The sequence below is a fragment of the Lineus longissimus genome, chromosome 11 (assembly GCF_910592395.1).
Source record: "Lineus longissimus chromosome 11, tnLinLong1.2, whole genome shotgun sequence".
Taxonomy (NCBI): domain Eukaryota; kingdom Metazoa; phylum Nemertea; class Pilidiophora; order Heteronemertea; family Lineidae; genus Lineus; species Lineus longissimus.
The window spans coordinates 7,942,612-7,958,209 of record NC_088318.1 but is presented as its reverse complement, the minus strand read 5'-3'; the positions used below and the strand labels follow the sequence as shown (position 1 = coordinate 7,958,209).

At 40.9% G+C, this 15,598-nt stretch overlaps 1 protein-coding gene across 3 annotated transcripts in view; it reads left to right on the top strand.

Moving 5' to 3' along the window:
- The window catches only part of LOC135495768 (short transient receptor potential channel 4-associated protein-like), a 390,467-nt gene that overhangs the window by 318,741 nt on the left and 56,128 nt on the right, over positions 1 to 15,598 (top strand). For all 3 annotated transcript variants that reach the window (XM_064784679.1, XM_064784678.1, XM_064784676.1), the window contains 2 exons: positions 5,379 to 5,600; positions 6,439 to 6,590. In XM_064784679.1, the coding sequence (XP_064640749.1) occupies positions 5,379 to 5,600; positions 6,439 to 6,590 (374 nt within the window). The remainder of the gene's footprint in view (positions 1 to 5,378; positions 5,601 to 6,438; positions 6,591 to 15,598) is intronic.

The following is a 15,598-nucleotide window of genomic DNA, read 5'->3' as shown; positions in this document are numbered from 1 at the left end:
AGGATACATCAAATGTCATACCAATTTTGATTCGACCTACACTTTTCAAGGTCACAGAGGTCAAATCGTATAAATTGGTTGTTGGCCCTTAACTACGGCACATTTCCTAACTGCAGTGACCATCGATCTCAAATTTGGTACACATGTAGAGTATCCTATAGTCAGGTGATCTCAGGGACTGCAGTGATCTCGGTGACTGATTCACCCCTTGACCACCAGGGAGCCAAATCTGAAAACCTTAGAAATGCAATTATTGCTTAACGACTTTCCCGATTGCCACTGATCAGATATCATGGGAAAATCTAACCACCATATGGTATTATATGTCACATGGGTTTTGGATTTGACCTACTTTTCAAGCTTGCAAAAATTAGATGTCATAAGAAATTATTTTGCTGTATACTAAAGCACGCTTCTCGCCATCGCATTTCATGAGTATGCCGCCGTTGTCTTTTCTAATTTTCTGTATGTAATTTTCAGAAGTAAAATGGAGATATCGGAATTGATTTTCATGTGATCTCGTGTTACATGATTTACAAGTGTTGTTTGTTTGAAATCTTAGTAACTCTGCAGTCAAAATCAGTCTCAGTTATTTTTAAAAAAGTCCATGGAATTAACACCTTGTGGGCCAAGCAGGCAGAAATGTGAAATGTTTGTTTTTTGTGATGTCACCAGTCTGAAAACAATTATTACGACTTGCCTGACTATCATCACTCTGAATGCAGTCACTATGCTTATCTATATCCGATCCACCATCATCAATGTCTCCGTCTCCATCACCAGAATCACCGCTGTCAAGCATATGTAGGACATCTTCACACATTAGGCGCCTTTTTGCCATTATTTTAGCCTATTCACGAAGCGTCAGCCAATACAACAACATGACATTTCTCAGTGTTCATCGGCGAAAAATTCTAACAATGTGTACAGCACTATATATTTATTTTGCATGCATTCTGAAGCTTATATATTCGGAGTGTCAAAACTTCTAAAACTTTTAATTGCACAAATAGCTCCATAAAATCTCTTTTTGGCTCACCATAGGGGAGTCTATCCAACAACGCTCGTCCGTTGTCCGTCGTGTGTATCCTGTTTCAAAAAGAGTGGCACGTTTCTTGACCGGTAGAGCCATGAACATGTAACTTTGTACACAGGACCTCTGACAATGCACTTCGGTCAAATTTGAGTATTGACTTTGCCAGAAGCGGAAACCTAAAAAGTGTGATATCTCTCTTATGAGTGAGTTATTCTCCTAGCAAGGATACATCACATATCCTACGGGTTTTTGATTTGACCTAATTTTCAAGGTCACAGAGGTCAAATGGTGTAAATTGGCCGTTTGAGTGTAACTATGGCACGTTTCTTAACCACTAAAGCTACGGACTTGAAATTTGGTACACATGACTCTCTATTTATGTTACCTCTGACACTGAGTTGTGATCTGATCTGATTCTCGACTTGGCCATCAGGAGGCCAAAACTAAAAATGGTAATAAGTGCTATAGCTCGCTTATTAATCACTCGTTTTCAATGATTTTTTATGGTAGGTACTCCAAGCAAGGATTCATCACATGTCATACCGACTTTGGTTTGACCTACATACTATGCATACAGCATGTTTCTTATTCTAAAAGGCCTTAGTCACAGTATATCATTGTTTCTAATACAAAATACATTACGCCTCGTTTTGATCGGAGCGGTCTTGGTATCGTAACCAATGACCGCCTGGGTAGGTATAAAATTCTGAATTTTAGCAGACGAATTATTTTCACCAAGAAGCAACGACTCAGCCCCACAAAACAATGTCAAGAACACGAGATTTTGAAGTATTCCCCGATATTGGGATTTGTGAAGTAGGGAGGATACCCGAGGACTCTTTCGAGGTCGTCAGTCAGGATTCAGAAGAGGTCAAAGACGAGATTGGGAATTCCCTTGCTGCGTGACGTCATCTTCACAAGCAACAATATGGCGGAGTTCCGGACACCAGGCTGGATCATTCTTTGACGAAAACGGAACATATATACCTTTCAAATCGTATCTAATTTGTTTAATTTTGAAACCTTTTAGAATAGGTCATTGGTTGTATAATCAAGACCGCTCGGGTAGACCTCAAATTACGTCCAAAACCCTCGGCGAAGCGCCTCGGGTTTTGGACTGCATTTTCGGTCTACCCGAGCGGTCTTGATTATACAACCAATGACCGCCAGCTCGGTATTAATTCCTAAAACCAAGATGTATTCCTAACCACCAAATATCTATACAGTGAGCACAATGGCCCCTGGCCATTTCATTTACCATAAAACTATAAAAAAATTGTTGGCTCACCATAGGGTAGTCTATATATTACCACTGTGTCCGTCGTCGTCTTCATTGTTATTCTAAGAGTGGTACGTTTCTTAACCAATTTTGCTACCAACTTGAAACTTTGTACACAGGACCTCGGAAACTGAATTTTTGTCAGATCAGATTCTTGACTTAGCCACCAGGGGGCCAAAAATGGAAACCTAAAAAGAGTGATCTCTCTCTTGGTAGGTTTTCCTTGCAAGGATACCTCACATATCATAAGGGTTTTTGTTTTGACCTAATTTTAAGGTCACAGAGGTCAAATGGTGTAAATTGGTCGTTTGAGTGTAAATTTGCCACGTTTCTTTACCCGTAAAGCTATGAGCTTGAAATTTAGTACACATGACTCCCTACACATCATATAATCTCTGATCCAGAATTTTAGTTCAATCTGATTCTCGACTTGGCCACCAGGGGCCCAAAACTAAAAAAAGGAAAAGTGCAATATCTCGCTTATCAGTGAGTTGTTTTAAATGATATTTTTATGGTCGTTACTCCGAGGAGGGATGTATCATACTTCTTGCAGGTTTTTGATTTAACCTACTTTTCAAGGTACCAGTGAAGGTCAATTGGTGTATGTTGGGTGTTTGAGTGTAACTATGGCACGTTTCATAATATCACTTAACCCTTATGGAGGCAAGCACTTAATATTTCTAAACCCTGAACAGGGCAAGGCATTTCAGGAAGTGGCAACCAATTCAGAAAAACAATAATAACAACAACACAATCAACCAAGGTAGACTCAATTGGTGCTCTGTGCAATTCCTTTTACTGAACTGCTTCCCTCCGCTGAATTGGCTGTAGCATTGATTGGAGTGGTTGGGAAAATGACTTATGGCCAGAGTCCTCTATTAAAACTTGTGTACATTACATGTACATTGTTGTGCATATGTTTTGGTAAAAAAAGTACACCTTGGACCAATCAATCTGCACAAAATTTTATATATGTCAAGAAGAACCCTTTGCTAATAGCATAATAAAGTTTTAAAAAATTCCAATACCGATTGCCTGAGAAAAAAAGATTTCCGTACACCATATCCATCAAAACGTCACTGGCGCATTGATATGGCCCTGTCAAAGTACAAGTTCTAAACTGACCAGTGAGACCACATTTTCTTAAATATATTATCAAAAAGCATATTTCTGTGATGGCCTGACTCTGTAGATTAAGAATCAACCACAGATTGAGAATTAATTCCACTTTGCTCCATCCCAGCCATGTATTTACCATAACTTCACATTTTGATAAGCTCTATGTGACTGTGCCACACTTCCGGTCGTGGATGAATACAGGTCTCTGCCCTTATGTAAGAGCTACAGGGGAATTTTCACATGTTTCACATCTGAAATGACATTGTTAGACATTTTAAGGTAGGCTAAACCTCATTCATTGCACTTAAATGTCGGTAAAATATGGTTAAGATGGAAGCAAACCTTATTGGCTCGAACTATATACATGTTTGAAGGCACACAAAGTGATATGTCGTTCTTTTCTCTTAGTTTTATTAGTGTTCACCACCACGGCACTGTCACTGTGTGCATGGACCTTTTGATAGAAGTTTGTTTGGCCAATGAACAGTCTTTTTCCTCATCATCATCCTAATAGTATACTAAGTACAGTCTTCAATTTGACTGATAAGTCAATTTCTAGTTATTAACTCGTTTTCGATAGTATTTTTATATTAGGTACTCCAAGCAAAGATACATCACCTGTCGTATGAGTTTTTGATTTGGCCTACTTTTCAAGGTCAAATGGCCAAAATTGGCTGTTTAAGTGTAACAATGGCACGTTTCTTAGCCGCTTTAGCTAACAACTTGAAACGTGGTACACATGACCCTCTAGGTCAGATTACCTAAGACACAGAATTTCGGTCCAATATGATTCTTGACCTGGCTACCAGGGAGCCAAAACTGAAAAGGTAAAAGTGCTTGTTTTCTGCAATATTAGTGGTTGGTACTCCAAGCAAGGATACATCACATGTCATACCAATTTTGATTTGACCTATATACTACACATGTAGCATATTTTTAACCATGATGAATTACTAACTAACAAATATCTATACAGTGAGCACAATGGCCCCTGTCCTTTTCATGTCATTTTCGGTACTTTGACTTTCACAGCCTGTAGCTCAGAAATCACTGATCTGATAATTTTGGAGAGAAGTTTGTTCATTACATCAAGAGCTTTCTAATGAGTGCAGTTGGAAGTGTATATCATCATCCATTTTTGAAAAAAAAACACCAAGAATTGTTAAGAAATCAAAATGTTTGCTGAATTCTTGGAAAAATTATTTAAATACTACTAACACAGGAACAATGCAGAAATTAATGATTAAGGTGGAATTCGAAGTGTTTTGGGGTGAAAAGAATGTTTTCTAAACCTCCCAAATCTGTGATTTCTGTGTGAACTTCAACTCGAAATTTGGTCCAGGTTCACTGAAGCAACCCTATGGAAAATCGGTAGCAATTGATCATTCTCAGCTCCAGCTATCGGATTGAAAATGAACTAGACGGGATTGCCATAACTGCATATATATCAATGGATTTTCAACGCACAATCTACTGGCGACCTGTGGTCGACAGTGAACAGAAGGGGAGTCATTTCCTGGTCGACCCTAGGTCGACAGTGACCCCCCAAAGGGTTAAAACCACATATTTTGTTGTTTAAGTTGAGATAATTTAGAATAGAAATTGATACCTCACTGTCAGTATTGATTGTCTCACCTAAACCGCGTGGGTGGAGCTGAAATGTTGGCCAAAACCTCGGCTTATCCTTGGTTCTGGTTTACTTTTTAGCTCCACCCTCACAGTTTTGGTGAGACAACCAATACCTTCAGTTCGGTATCAATTCCTTTAATCTTAATGTGTATCGAAGTTAACATAGTTATACATTGTAAGTGAATACTCAAACTCAATATTGAGCCTAGCAACTTATTACCCGATTTGGTGTCATGGGTTTCACATAGATAAAATGTGGCATATTATGTCTCTTGGCTGTAAACATGAATTAAAAATTCTGTGCTTCTTTTTCAGTTTAACAAATTCATTAACACAATCAACAACAACTTGGTTGATTCAAACATGTTCATCCGGAGCCTGATGCTTTCATATGAACATTTCATGAGCAGTCCTGGTGAACATAATGACTATGCCGTGCAGGAGAGTCGATTACTTAAGTATATTGGTGCATTTGATCGACAGCTCGACTATCTTCACAAACTCATCAACACAGTTAATGTCGAGGAACTTACACAGGTATGCATTTAGAGAGGTCCAAATGAATCGTTTTTATGCACCAAATTATCAGAATTGTTTTACGAGGTATGGTAAATTGTTGTTACTCGGACTATAATTATCCCACCTTTCTGCATTTATCAAGAAAAATGGCTTAACGGAAATTCCATTTCCCTATTTGTAGGTATGAATGGATGGAAAGACAGATGAAAGCATATTTTCCACATAACACCGTGAGATCTAATCATCATCAATGAATGCATTATGGTCCAAAATTAGACCTTTGCCTTACAAATGAAATTTTCTAATCAGAAAGTCACAGGTAGTCTGCAGGTGACACATGTCTGTTGATCTTCATCCTTTGGAGTTGACATGCCATCGTCCGAGTTGATAGTTTTCCAGGTTTACCAGGAAAGAGAGAGAAAATCAGCCTTTACGTGTATTCAAAACATTTTAACGATTCTGTTGTTTCATTTGAAATAAGATTTGTGACCTGTCACAGCAAAACCAGGCGCATGTTGCACAGAAGGTGAGCCTAAATAGCACCTGGAGATAAGGGAAGAAATTGATGTGCTCATATTTCACGAAAAGCAGACAACAGAGACGTGAACAAATAGTCCATCTCAACCTGCAAAGCTCAGAATGACATGCGCCTGCTTTTGCTGTGATGGGTCACATTTTGTCTTGATTTATAGGTCAAGCTCATTCTCTTGACAGGGCCCAAATATTTTCATTCTAATAATTTCATTCGGTTGAAGTTTAAGGCATGTTCTATAATGTGTTTGCCAGACGGAGGAGGACTGCATAATTTTGGGCCTTGTTTACACTTATAAAAACTGATGTTTCATTTCTTTGCCAGGAAAATGTAAGTTGCCTGAACACAACACTGGTCTTCTTGATGTTTGCCAATCAGAAATGTGAACTGCCAGGATATTTGAAGGGCTTGAGAGATGAGAAATTTGTGACCGTTCACGAGAAGAAAGGAAGCCTGGTATTAATGAAGAATTTTAGGTGTGTATTTCACTACCAGTGCAAATCCTATCTCTACTTTTTGACTCGCCATGGACGAAGGGCAGCCGAGCTAGTCTAATAGTTAATCGATGGTGATGTCCGTCCTTCCATCCATCCATCAGTGAACACACTTGGGCATTTTGTAACCAAGTCACTTTAAATTTGGCCTTTAGGAAGAATAGTCCAAGAAATGACCCAGACAGAAAATTTATCACAGTTCGACGTAAGTTCTGCTAACCAGTGGGCTAATAGCGTAAATTACAAATACATTTTTTGTAGCTTTATTCCAGTAGAGAGAAGCTTATCCCTTTCGTTACTACAGGTATGTGCCTGTCCTGTAATCAGCAAAATTAAGGGATTTTTGGTGTTTTTTAACTCACGGGGAGCTTATACGATACCGTGGCTTCCGTCGTTAACTTTTGACAAAGAGTGGCACGTTTCTCAACCACTTGACCTAAAAGGTTCATACGTGGTGTGTGGGTACCACTAGGCAAGACCTTCTTTCAAATGAAAATTAGTGCAATTTGACTGCTTGTCTGCCATTATAGGTGGCATTTTTTGGTTCTATCTTATGAACGCTGCTAGCTATAATCATGAAATTTTAACCGTAGATGCATCCCATAAGGGTGCTTGAAATGTAACCCTGGTTGACCTACTTTTCAGGGTCAAACAGGTCAAATTTCGCTATCGTCATCACCGTTAGGTAATAGCGACACGTTTCGTCACCGCTGGTGTTAGTGTCTAAAAATCTTTTACATTTGTACCCCTAGGTCAAATGACCTCGGAGACTAAATTTCAGTCCGATCTGAATCTTGATTTGGCCACCAGCGGGCCAGAAGTGGAAACCTAAAAAGTATGATATCTCTCTTGTGAGTGACTTGATTCCAATGATATTTTTAAGGTAGGTATACCGAGCAAGGATAAATCACATATTATACGGGTTTTTGAATTGACCTATTTTTTGAGGTCACACAGGTCAATTGGCATAAATTGGGCGTCGACTGTAACTGTGGCACGTTTCTTAACCGCTTAAGCTTGAAGCTTGGTACACATGATCCCCTATGTCAGATAACCTTGGACACCGAAATTCAGTTTGATATGATTCTCGTTTTGGCCACCAGGGGGCAAAAACTGAAAAGGTAAAAAGTGCAATATCTTGCTTACATGTATAAGTGACTTGTTCCCCCCCCCCGCCAATGCGTAAAACATTGCGGAGGCATTATTTATGTTTTACCGATGTCCGTCAACCGTGAGGCGTCAGCCGTTAGGCGTCAGGCGTCTGTAAACTTTTGGTTTCCGCTCATTAGCTCACCTCTTAGCAGAGGTGAGCTTATCCCATACCGTGGCGTCCGTCGTCCGTCGTCGTCGTCGTCGTCGTCGTCGTCGTCCGTTAGCAGGGCACGTTTCGTAACTGTTAGAGCTATTGAGTTGAAACTTGGTACACATGTACCCTTATGTAATGACACCATGGAGACCAAGTTTCGGTCCGATTCGTTTCATGGTTTGGCCACCAGGGGGCCAAACGTTAAAAGTGAAAATATGCAATATCTCCCTTAATAGTAGTCAGGAAATTTTGAAAAAAATATGGTAGGTACTTCTAGCAAAGGTGCATCATGTATCCTCCGGGTTTTTGATTTGACCTCCTTTTCAAGGTCACAGAGGTCAAATGGGGTAAATTGGCCGTCAGGCCGTAACTATGGCACGTTTCTTAACTGCAATGACTATTGATTCCAAATTTCGTACACATTTACCCCTTAGTCAGGTGATCTCAGGGACCAAAGTTTGGTCCAATATGATTCACCACTTGACCACCAGGGGGCAAAATCCAAAAACCTTAAAAATGTGATTATTCCTTAACTTCTTGCCTGATTGCCACCAATTTGATATCATGGGTACATCTAACCACCATACAGTATGCGTCACACAGGTTTTTGATTTGACCTTCTTGTCAAGGTCACAGAGGTCAAATGGCGTAAATTGGCCGTCAGGCCGTAACTATGGCACGTTTCTTAACTGCAATGACTATTGATCACAAATTAAGTACACATGTACCCCTTGGTCAGGTTATCTCAGGTACTGAAGTTTGGTGCGATCTGATTTGCCGTTTGGCCTCCAGGGAGGGGGTCAAATCCTAAATTCTTCAAAATGCCATTATTCCTAGTAATTACTTGCCCGATTGGCACCAATTTTATATCATAAGTACATCTAATTCTAACAACCATTCAATGTGTCACCCGGATCTTTTTTGATTTGACCTACTTTTCAAGGTCACAGAGGTCGAATGTACTGTAAATTGGCCATTTTGGGGAAATTGTAATTGCTTGGACCTACATCAAACCTAACACTACATGACACAATACCATGCTCTTAATCCATCTTTCCTCCACATGAGGTGAGCACAATGGCCCTGGCCATTTCATTTTAAGGGGAACGCTTTTAGTGATAACCACGAAACTTTTTTTGTGGGTTGACCTTCACTAAAGAAAGGTTCCTTTTCAAAACGGGCTCGTTCTGATTCTCAAAATGGCCTCCAGGGCGGTGTGCTTGAAATTGGTTTCCATCAATTTCAAGGAGAACTGTTTGTCCGATCAAATTCATTTTTAACTCTCTGCCTATAGCAGAGAGTTTATATGGTGGTATGGAATGACGTCTGTTAGTCTGTGAAGTCGTAAACATTGTGCCGGACCGAACAGCGCACCTCCATCATGTAGTTCCCCAGAGTGTTCACTTCACAGGTTCCACTGGCGTATTTATTAACTGTATTGCATGCTGAATATTAATAACTCTGAATCGGCGTCCATCTGTGTTACCCAGAATTTACGGACTTTCGAAAAATAAAAATCTGAATATAAATCTTCGTACCGCGTAGTAATCAAAAAATGCTATTTTTAGTTTCGCACATGTACATGCTTCACGATCATTTCGGCCTCATGTCGTTGTAGCGTGGTCGTTTCGCCCTCAGCGATTTAGTTTCGCTCTTATGCCGTTGCAGCGTGGTTGTTTCGCCCTCAGTAGATTTATTGTTTAGCCATGCAGGTTTGGTTGAATATGCCCAAGGAATATGCCGTAAAGTTGGTAAAATGAAGATGAATTGATGTAACGACCAATGGTGTACGATTTTAAGGGAGAAACTGTAACCAAAATAGGGCAAAAAAGCATGGGTGAAACAACCCAGTTATCTTGTGTAGCGCCATTCGTAGGTCCATTTAGTCAATGTCCGCGATACTCGGAACATTTCGCATGGAAATAGTCTGTACAAAATATTCTTTATGCCTAGACTGTGCTTTTAATAAAATAGCCTTTATATGTTGTGTTTTGTTCGGATATTGTACTTTCGCCCGCCCAGAAAACTAGATTTTTGTGACCTGCTAAATCGTTGCAGCACTGCAGAGTGCCAGCCGGACTATTTTCGATAGACCTTTTCGATAAACATCTTCATCTTAGACTCATTTTGTGGTCATCACCTATCCCAAATGTACATAAGTGCACGTACCTCCCTCAAAACCATGCCCCAAAAACTTCCTGTCAACATAGCAGGTACCCCCAGATATTAATTCGGCAGAGAGTTCGCTGGCAGTAGCCAGCTCTAGTTGGTATGTACGTTTGGATGGACTAGAGGAAGGTTCCTTTCGAAAACAGGCTCGTTCTGATTGTCAATAGGGCGGTGTGCTTGAAATCAGTTTCCGTCAATTTCGAGGAGAACCGTTCGTCTGATCAAATTTATTTTTGGTATTTGCGTTGGGGGTGACTGGAAGATGGTGGCCATGCAGGACAAGCTTTGAGTGTGCTCTAACAATTGCACCTTTTCTCCATTTCCCGGCCATATTTTTGCTTCTGCGAGCGGAATAATAACTCTGTGAAATGGAGTAGTTGTGTTTAGGACATGTTGGGGAGTCATTCGGTGGATATTTGACTGTGTGCAGGTGACTTTTGAAAAAATATTCTCAACCTACTGGCCAGTGTATTGTATTGTGTGTAGGCAGAGCAGTGGAACTGTGAATTCGAAGAGTGTGTCTTACTCTGAGGGGGCAACTCGGGAATCAACTAAATGCATCCGACACCAAAGCAAAGTAAAGACTATCGAAAGTTCATGGAACTGACCCCCGACTCTGAATCTGGCTCACCTGATTACAAAAAAATGGGTGTAAGAGTGACTAATGAGGACTTGAAATCTCTGATTTCTGAGCAATTTTGAGAACTGAAAGCCGAATTACAGACATCAAGGCGAGAACGACGCAATGAAATGACCGAGCTTCGAGAGGAACTCAATGACCGGAACGCCCAAATCGTAAACCTGGTGGGCAACTTGAGCAACGCTCAGCAAGATTTGGAGAAAGCCAAAACCAAGATTGATCTTCAGCATTACGATATCCAGAGTTTTCGGAACAAGCTGGGTTTGGTTATTTGAGCTTATTTAGTAAGGAGCAGTGAGTTTGGCCATATGGAGGGTGTTTTCGACTTGTAGGGTTGTATTTGTGGGTTTGGGGTGGCAATGGTGGATGGTTTTTCTCCTGTGGTGATCATAGGGCTTTAATGATGTGGATGCTCTCACACGATACTGCACATGTAAAGTGATTTAAGGTTATATGAGTTGATTAGGAGCTGTTTATACTGACATTCAGTTTTGTTGTAGAGTTTGTAAAAAGGGAAAGTTTTATTTGGACAGTTTGAGGTTTAGAGGTGAGAGGTGAGAGGAAATGCGTCCTCTCACATTGTGCTGCAGATGTTAAATGGATGAAGCGGATACAAGTTGATTGGTTCTGTTTGTACTCACATTCAGATAGAAATGTCGTTGAATATCGGACAGTTGTGGTTGACGAGAAGAAGGATGCATTGATGTGATTTTGTCCCTGCTGCATTTGGGCACTGGAATGTGCTGTATGCACTGACGTCATAATTGCAAGAAGTTTGGTGCATGTCATGTTGTGGAACTTTCTGGCATGAAACATTGCACTTGTGAATGTTTTTGGGTATGATACGGCTGCTTCAAATCGTTGACCAAATCATGAAATGAGCAGAGTGGATGCCGGTCGGGCCTAGGCCCACACTTGTACTACTTACTTGACTTCAAGCTCGGTGTCATTAATTACTACAAGCCGCCCAAAGAATACACACGCATTCCTAATGGCTTATGTCACTTGAAACATGGCTCTTTCCACAAACTTACCAGTTATAAGGCGCAAACACCGAAAGTACCGGCAGCTGTGGCTGTCATATTTTACCGCACGATGACATGAGCATACACGTGCATACACGAGGTGTACAACGTCATAAAATCGTGTGTGGTGGAACGTCACAAAATTGTGCAATGTCTGCGTCGTCATCGAATCTTGCTAAAAATTATCAGTTCACAATTTCGGACGCGTCATCAGTTTTGATATTCACCGATAAAATCCTTTTTTTCTTCTAAGTCAAATTTCGTCCACGCTCCTTTTCACCGTAAACTACCTTGAAAATTATTTTGCTAACTATTCCATGCGGTTAAACCGATTGGAGCGGGTTCTATCATAGATAACTGGAGGTCGAAATCCACAACCAGGAATATGACTTATGAAACCATTTGAAGCGGTTCGCAAAAGCCTTCGTCGTGAGGTGGTGCTGCCTGTCGGCGGTTCCGGGACCAGTGCGTCAAGAGACTCCAATCAGCAGTTGACGATTTAGAGCAACATGGCCGATGCTGGGCACTCCGTATTTCTGGTCTTGATCCACCTCCAAAGTTAAAAGACTACCGCGCGATTGTTGTGAAACTGGCGGCTGACATTCAAGTTAACCTTCAGTTATCTGACATTGTTAGAGCCCATCCAGTAGGTCCACAGAAGGACATGCTCATTGTGAGATTCACAAATTATACTGCTAGATCAAAATTGTTCGATGCCAGACGTAAACTTAAAGGTAGGAAGCCAGCAGTATATATCAACGAGGACCTGACTTGTACACGATTCTTGATTCTCAGGTCCCTCCTACGCCTGCGTTCCGAAAAGAAAATTGACAATGTTTGGACCGGTGATGGCCACATATACCTCAGTCATAACGACACCAGGTTCCTGATCAAAACAAAGGAGGATGTGGCCAAGTTTGATACCACGGCTCCAGACAATAATAATCGTTACCATCCGGAGACTGAATATTCCCGGACTACTATATACCAAACGTCTGATCTCCGATTAACCCGGTCTGTTCACATGTTACCAATACTCGCTGAACTTCAACGACTGTCTCCACCATGACCATTTAAGACTACGCTGGAATACATTGTATCTGACATCAGCTATTTACACTGGATGTGACATTCTTCTGTTGTGAAATGCCAGGTATTTTGTTCAATACTCCGGTCCTAGATTTGGACTCTTTCCTCCAAAATGGTCGACTATCTTGATTTCATATGTTGGCCTATCAGCCTTGGAGCTCGATTATTAGTGGCTTCTTTGTTAATTTATTAACTCATTCTCTGAATCCACAAGCGTTGAACTATTTTGTGTGATATTCCACTCTTACAAGTTTGGACTGTTTTTCCAAAATGTTTGACTATTCTTTTGATGTACTAGCCTATCAACAGAGTGCGATAACAGTTACTAAAAGTCATAGTGTTGATTTATGTGAATTCATCTCTACCAGTATCAAGGGTCTACCTGCACTGTTACCACTATTAGTCAGGAGACGACCCCCCAATTCAGTCCTTGCCAAGCATGGTTGTTTTGAACCTACATGTGTTATTATGTTTATTATACACACTGTTGCACCCTAGTAGCACCCAGTCATTGTGTGGCGACCCTGTTGACATGTTGTATATCCTTGTGAATCCAATACTACCCTCTGTGTCCTATGTCATTCCTATCACATAATGGGTATTAACATCGCATCTTATAGGGCTAGTATTGGAAGCTTTTATTTGACCACTTATTCTTGTCGTCGGATAACTCCATTGCGTAATAGCTTACTTAAGTTAGTCCTAGGTATAATTCTGTCAAATCCGACACTTCTCTGTTATGTATATTTAAGATTGATCCTAGCAGGTGACATTGAATTGAACACAGGTCCTGTCGATCGCAACCAAAACCCCAACAAAAGTCCACTCTCCTTCTGTACAATAAACTGCCGCAGTATGCTGAGTGACCCTAGAAAATTGGACCATATAAAGGCCCTAGCCGAGACCTACAACTACTCATTAAAGGCCATATATCTAGGTTTGAAAACATGCTTGATACTCATGAAATATGTTGAGGGTTAAAAAAACAAGATCCCAGACATTAAAAAAATTCTAATAATAAAGTCATTATTTAGTTATTTCAATTTTCAATTTTAAACTATTTGAATTTCCCACCACACACAACTTTAGATAAGTTCCACATGTGGCCGCTAGGGATTTTTTGATGACGTAGATCAGGCTAGTCAGAACAAAGCAAGATGGCTTCCGCATACAGTTCAGAGAGTCTTCTTCTTCTTCTCGTTCGCTCTAGACAGTCAAGTCCGATCTTCTGATGTATTCTATGGTGTTTCGCAGCTGTTGGAGGTCTTGTAGGCTGGTACCTTCTGGCCAGATGTCTTTTCTCTGAGCTTCCAATCTCGCACATCTTGTCAGGATGTGTGCCACGGTCATCGGTTCCGTGGCACATGGGCACAAGTCGTTGTCTCCGATCCGTAACTTTGTAAACAGGTGATGGCGTAACCTGCTGTGGCCGGTTCGCAGTCGGAATATGATGACCTGGCCTCTTCTGGTGAGTTTGTTGTAATTGTCATTAGCATCATATCCCTCGTGCTCTTCCTTCCACTTGGTCCAGTAGGCAGCTTTGATATTGGTTTTTGCCTCCTTATAGTTCAGAGAGTGAGAGCAGTGAATTTGAGGATGTTTTGGTCGATACAGAAGGATATTTAAACGTTGAGCCGTACATGTTCGAGCCATTAATATCACTAGATCATAATTAGAGTGATCATTCGGACGAAAGTGATGAGGAAGTGGAGGATGAACGCCCTGAACGTGCAGAATTTGTGGTTAATCAATTTGCATGGCAGACCTGCCGATATAGCAAAGAAGACATTGATAGACGGTTGCAGATGCATAACATGTATGATTTTTTAACAGACTAATGTTGCACAATATTGTTTCGCCTCGTCTGTGTTGTATCGCCAGTTATGTCATGACGCTGAACTACTATTGAAAAGTGACGGTATTATGCACAATCATCTTGACGTGACGATATAATGCCGTGCAACGTTAGATAGGCCTATGTCAGATGACAATAATCTGTCATTGACAGTGGCTGTCACTGACACTGACCTGTGTCGCTGTCACCTTGCTATGGCTGGAACACAAGAAGACACTATGCGGTATCACAGGCCCCAATAGGGCCTACACATTATGTATAACAACCGACCTCAGCAGCCTCGGGCATTAAATGCAATTGACATGGTTGTGTAGCCACTGTACAGTGGATGACATGTGCCATTTGGGTAGTATGAGTGTTGTGTGCATCAGCAGTGTATAAATCATGAAATAGTGTTCAACTCACTTCTTGATGTTTACTTTTTTTGGCTAATGAACGTTGGGGTTGGTCAAATCGAATACAGATGGAACAGCTGTTTTTAACAAGTGGCATTTAATATTCAGTTGGATGCAGATATCCGGGTTCATGTGATAATCCGTATCGATAAAGTGATCACTGCAAAGTTTGGCCGAAGGCTTCCAACACTCCAAACGTTTGCGCTTCCGAATCCACAGCTTCCTCCTCTCTCGTTCAACTGGCTTTGGAAATTCATGAAAATGGGTCCCATCCGTCATTCGATTGTACTTTGTGCTATCCTTGACACAATTCGGAGCCACACAATACACCATAGTGAATGAAACACATTACTTCCAGGTGTGCATAATTAATTAAGGCCCTCCTGCTTTTATGATTGCATGACATGTACATATAGCCTGATCTACATCACAACTTTTGCTGAACCCGCCGCCTGGCTCTAACAAGCCAGTTGCTAGCCTGATTAGGTAATCTAGTAAACACATAATTGGC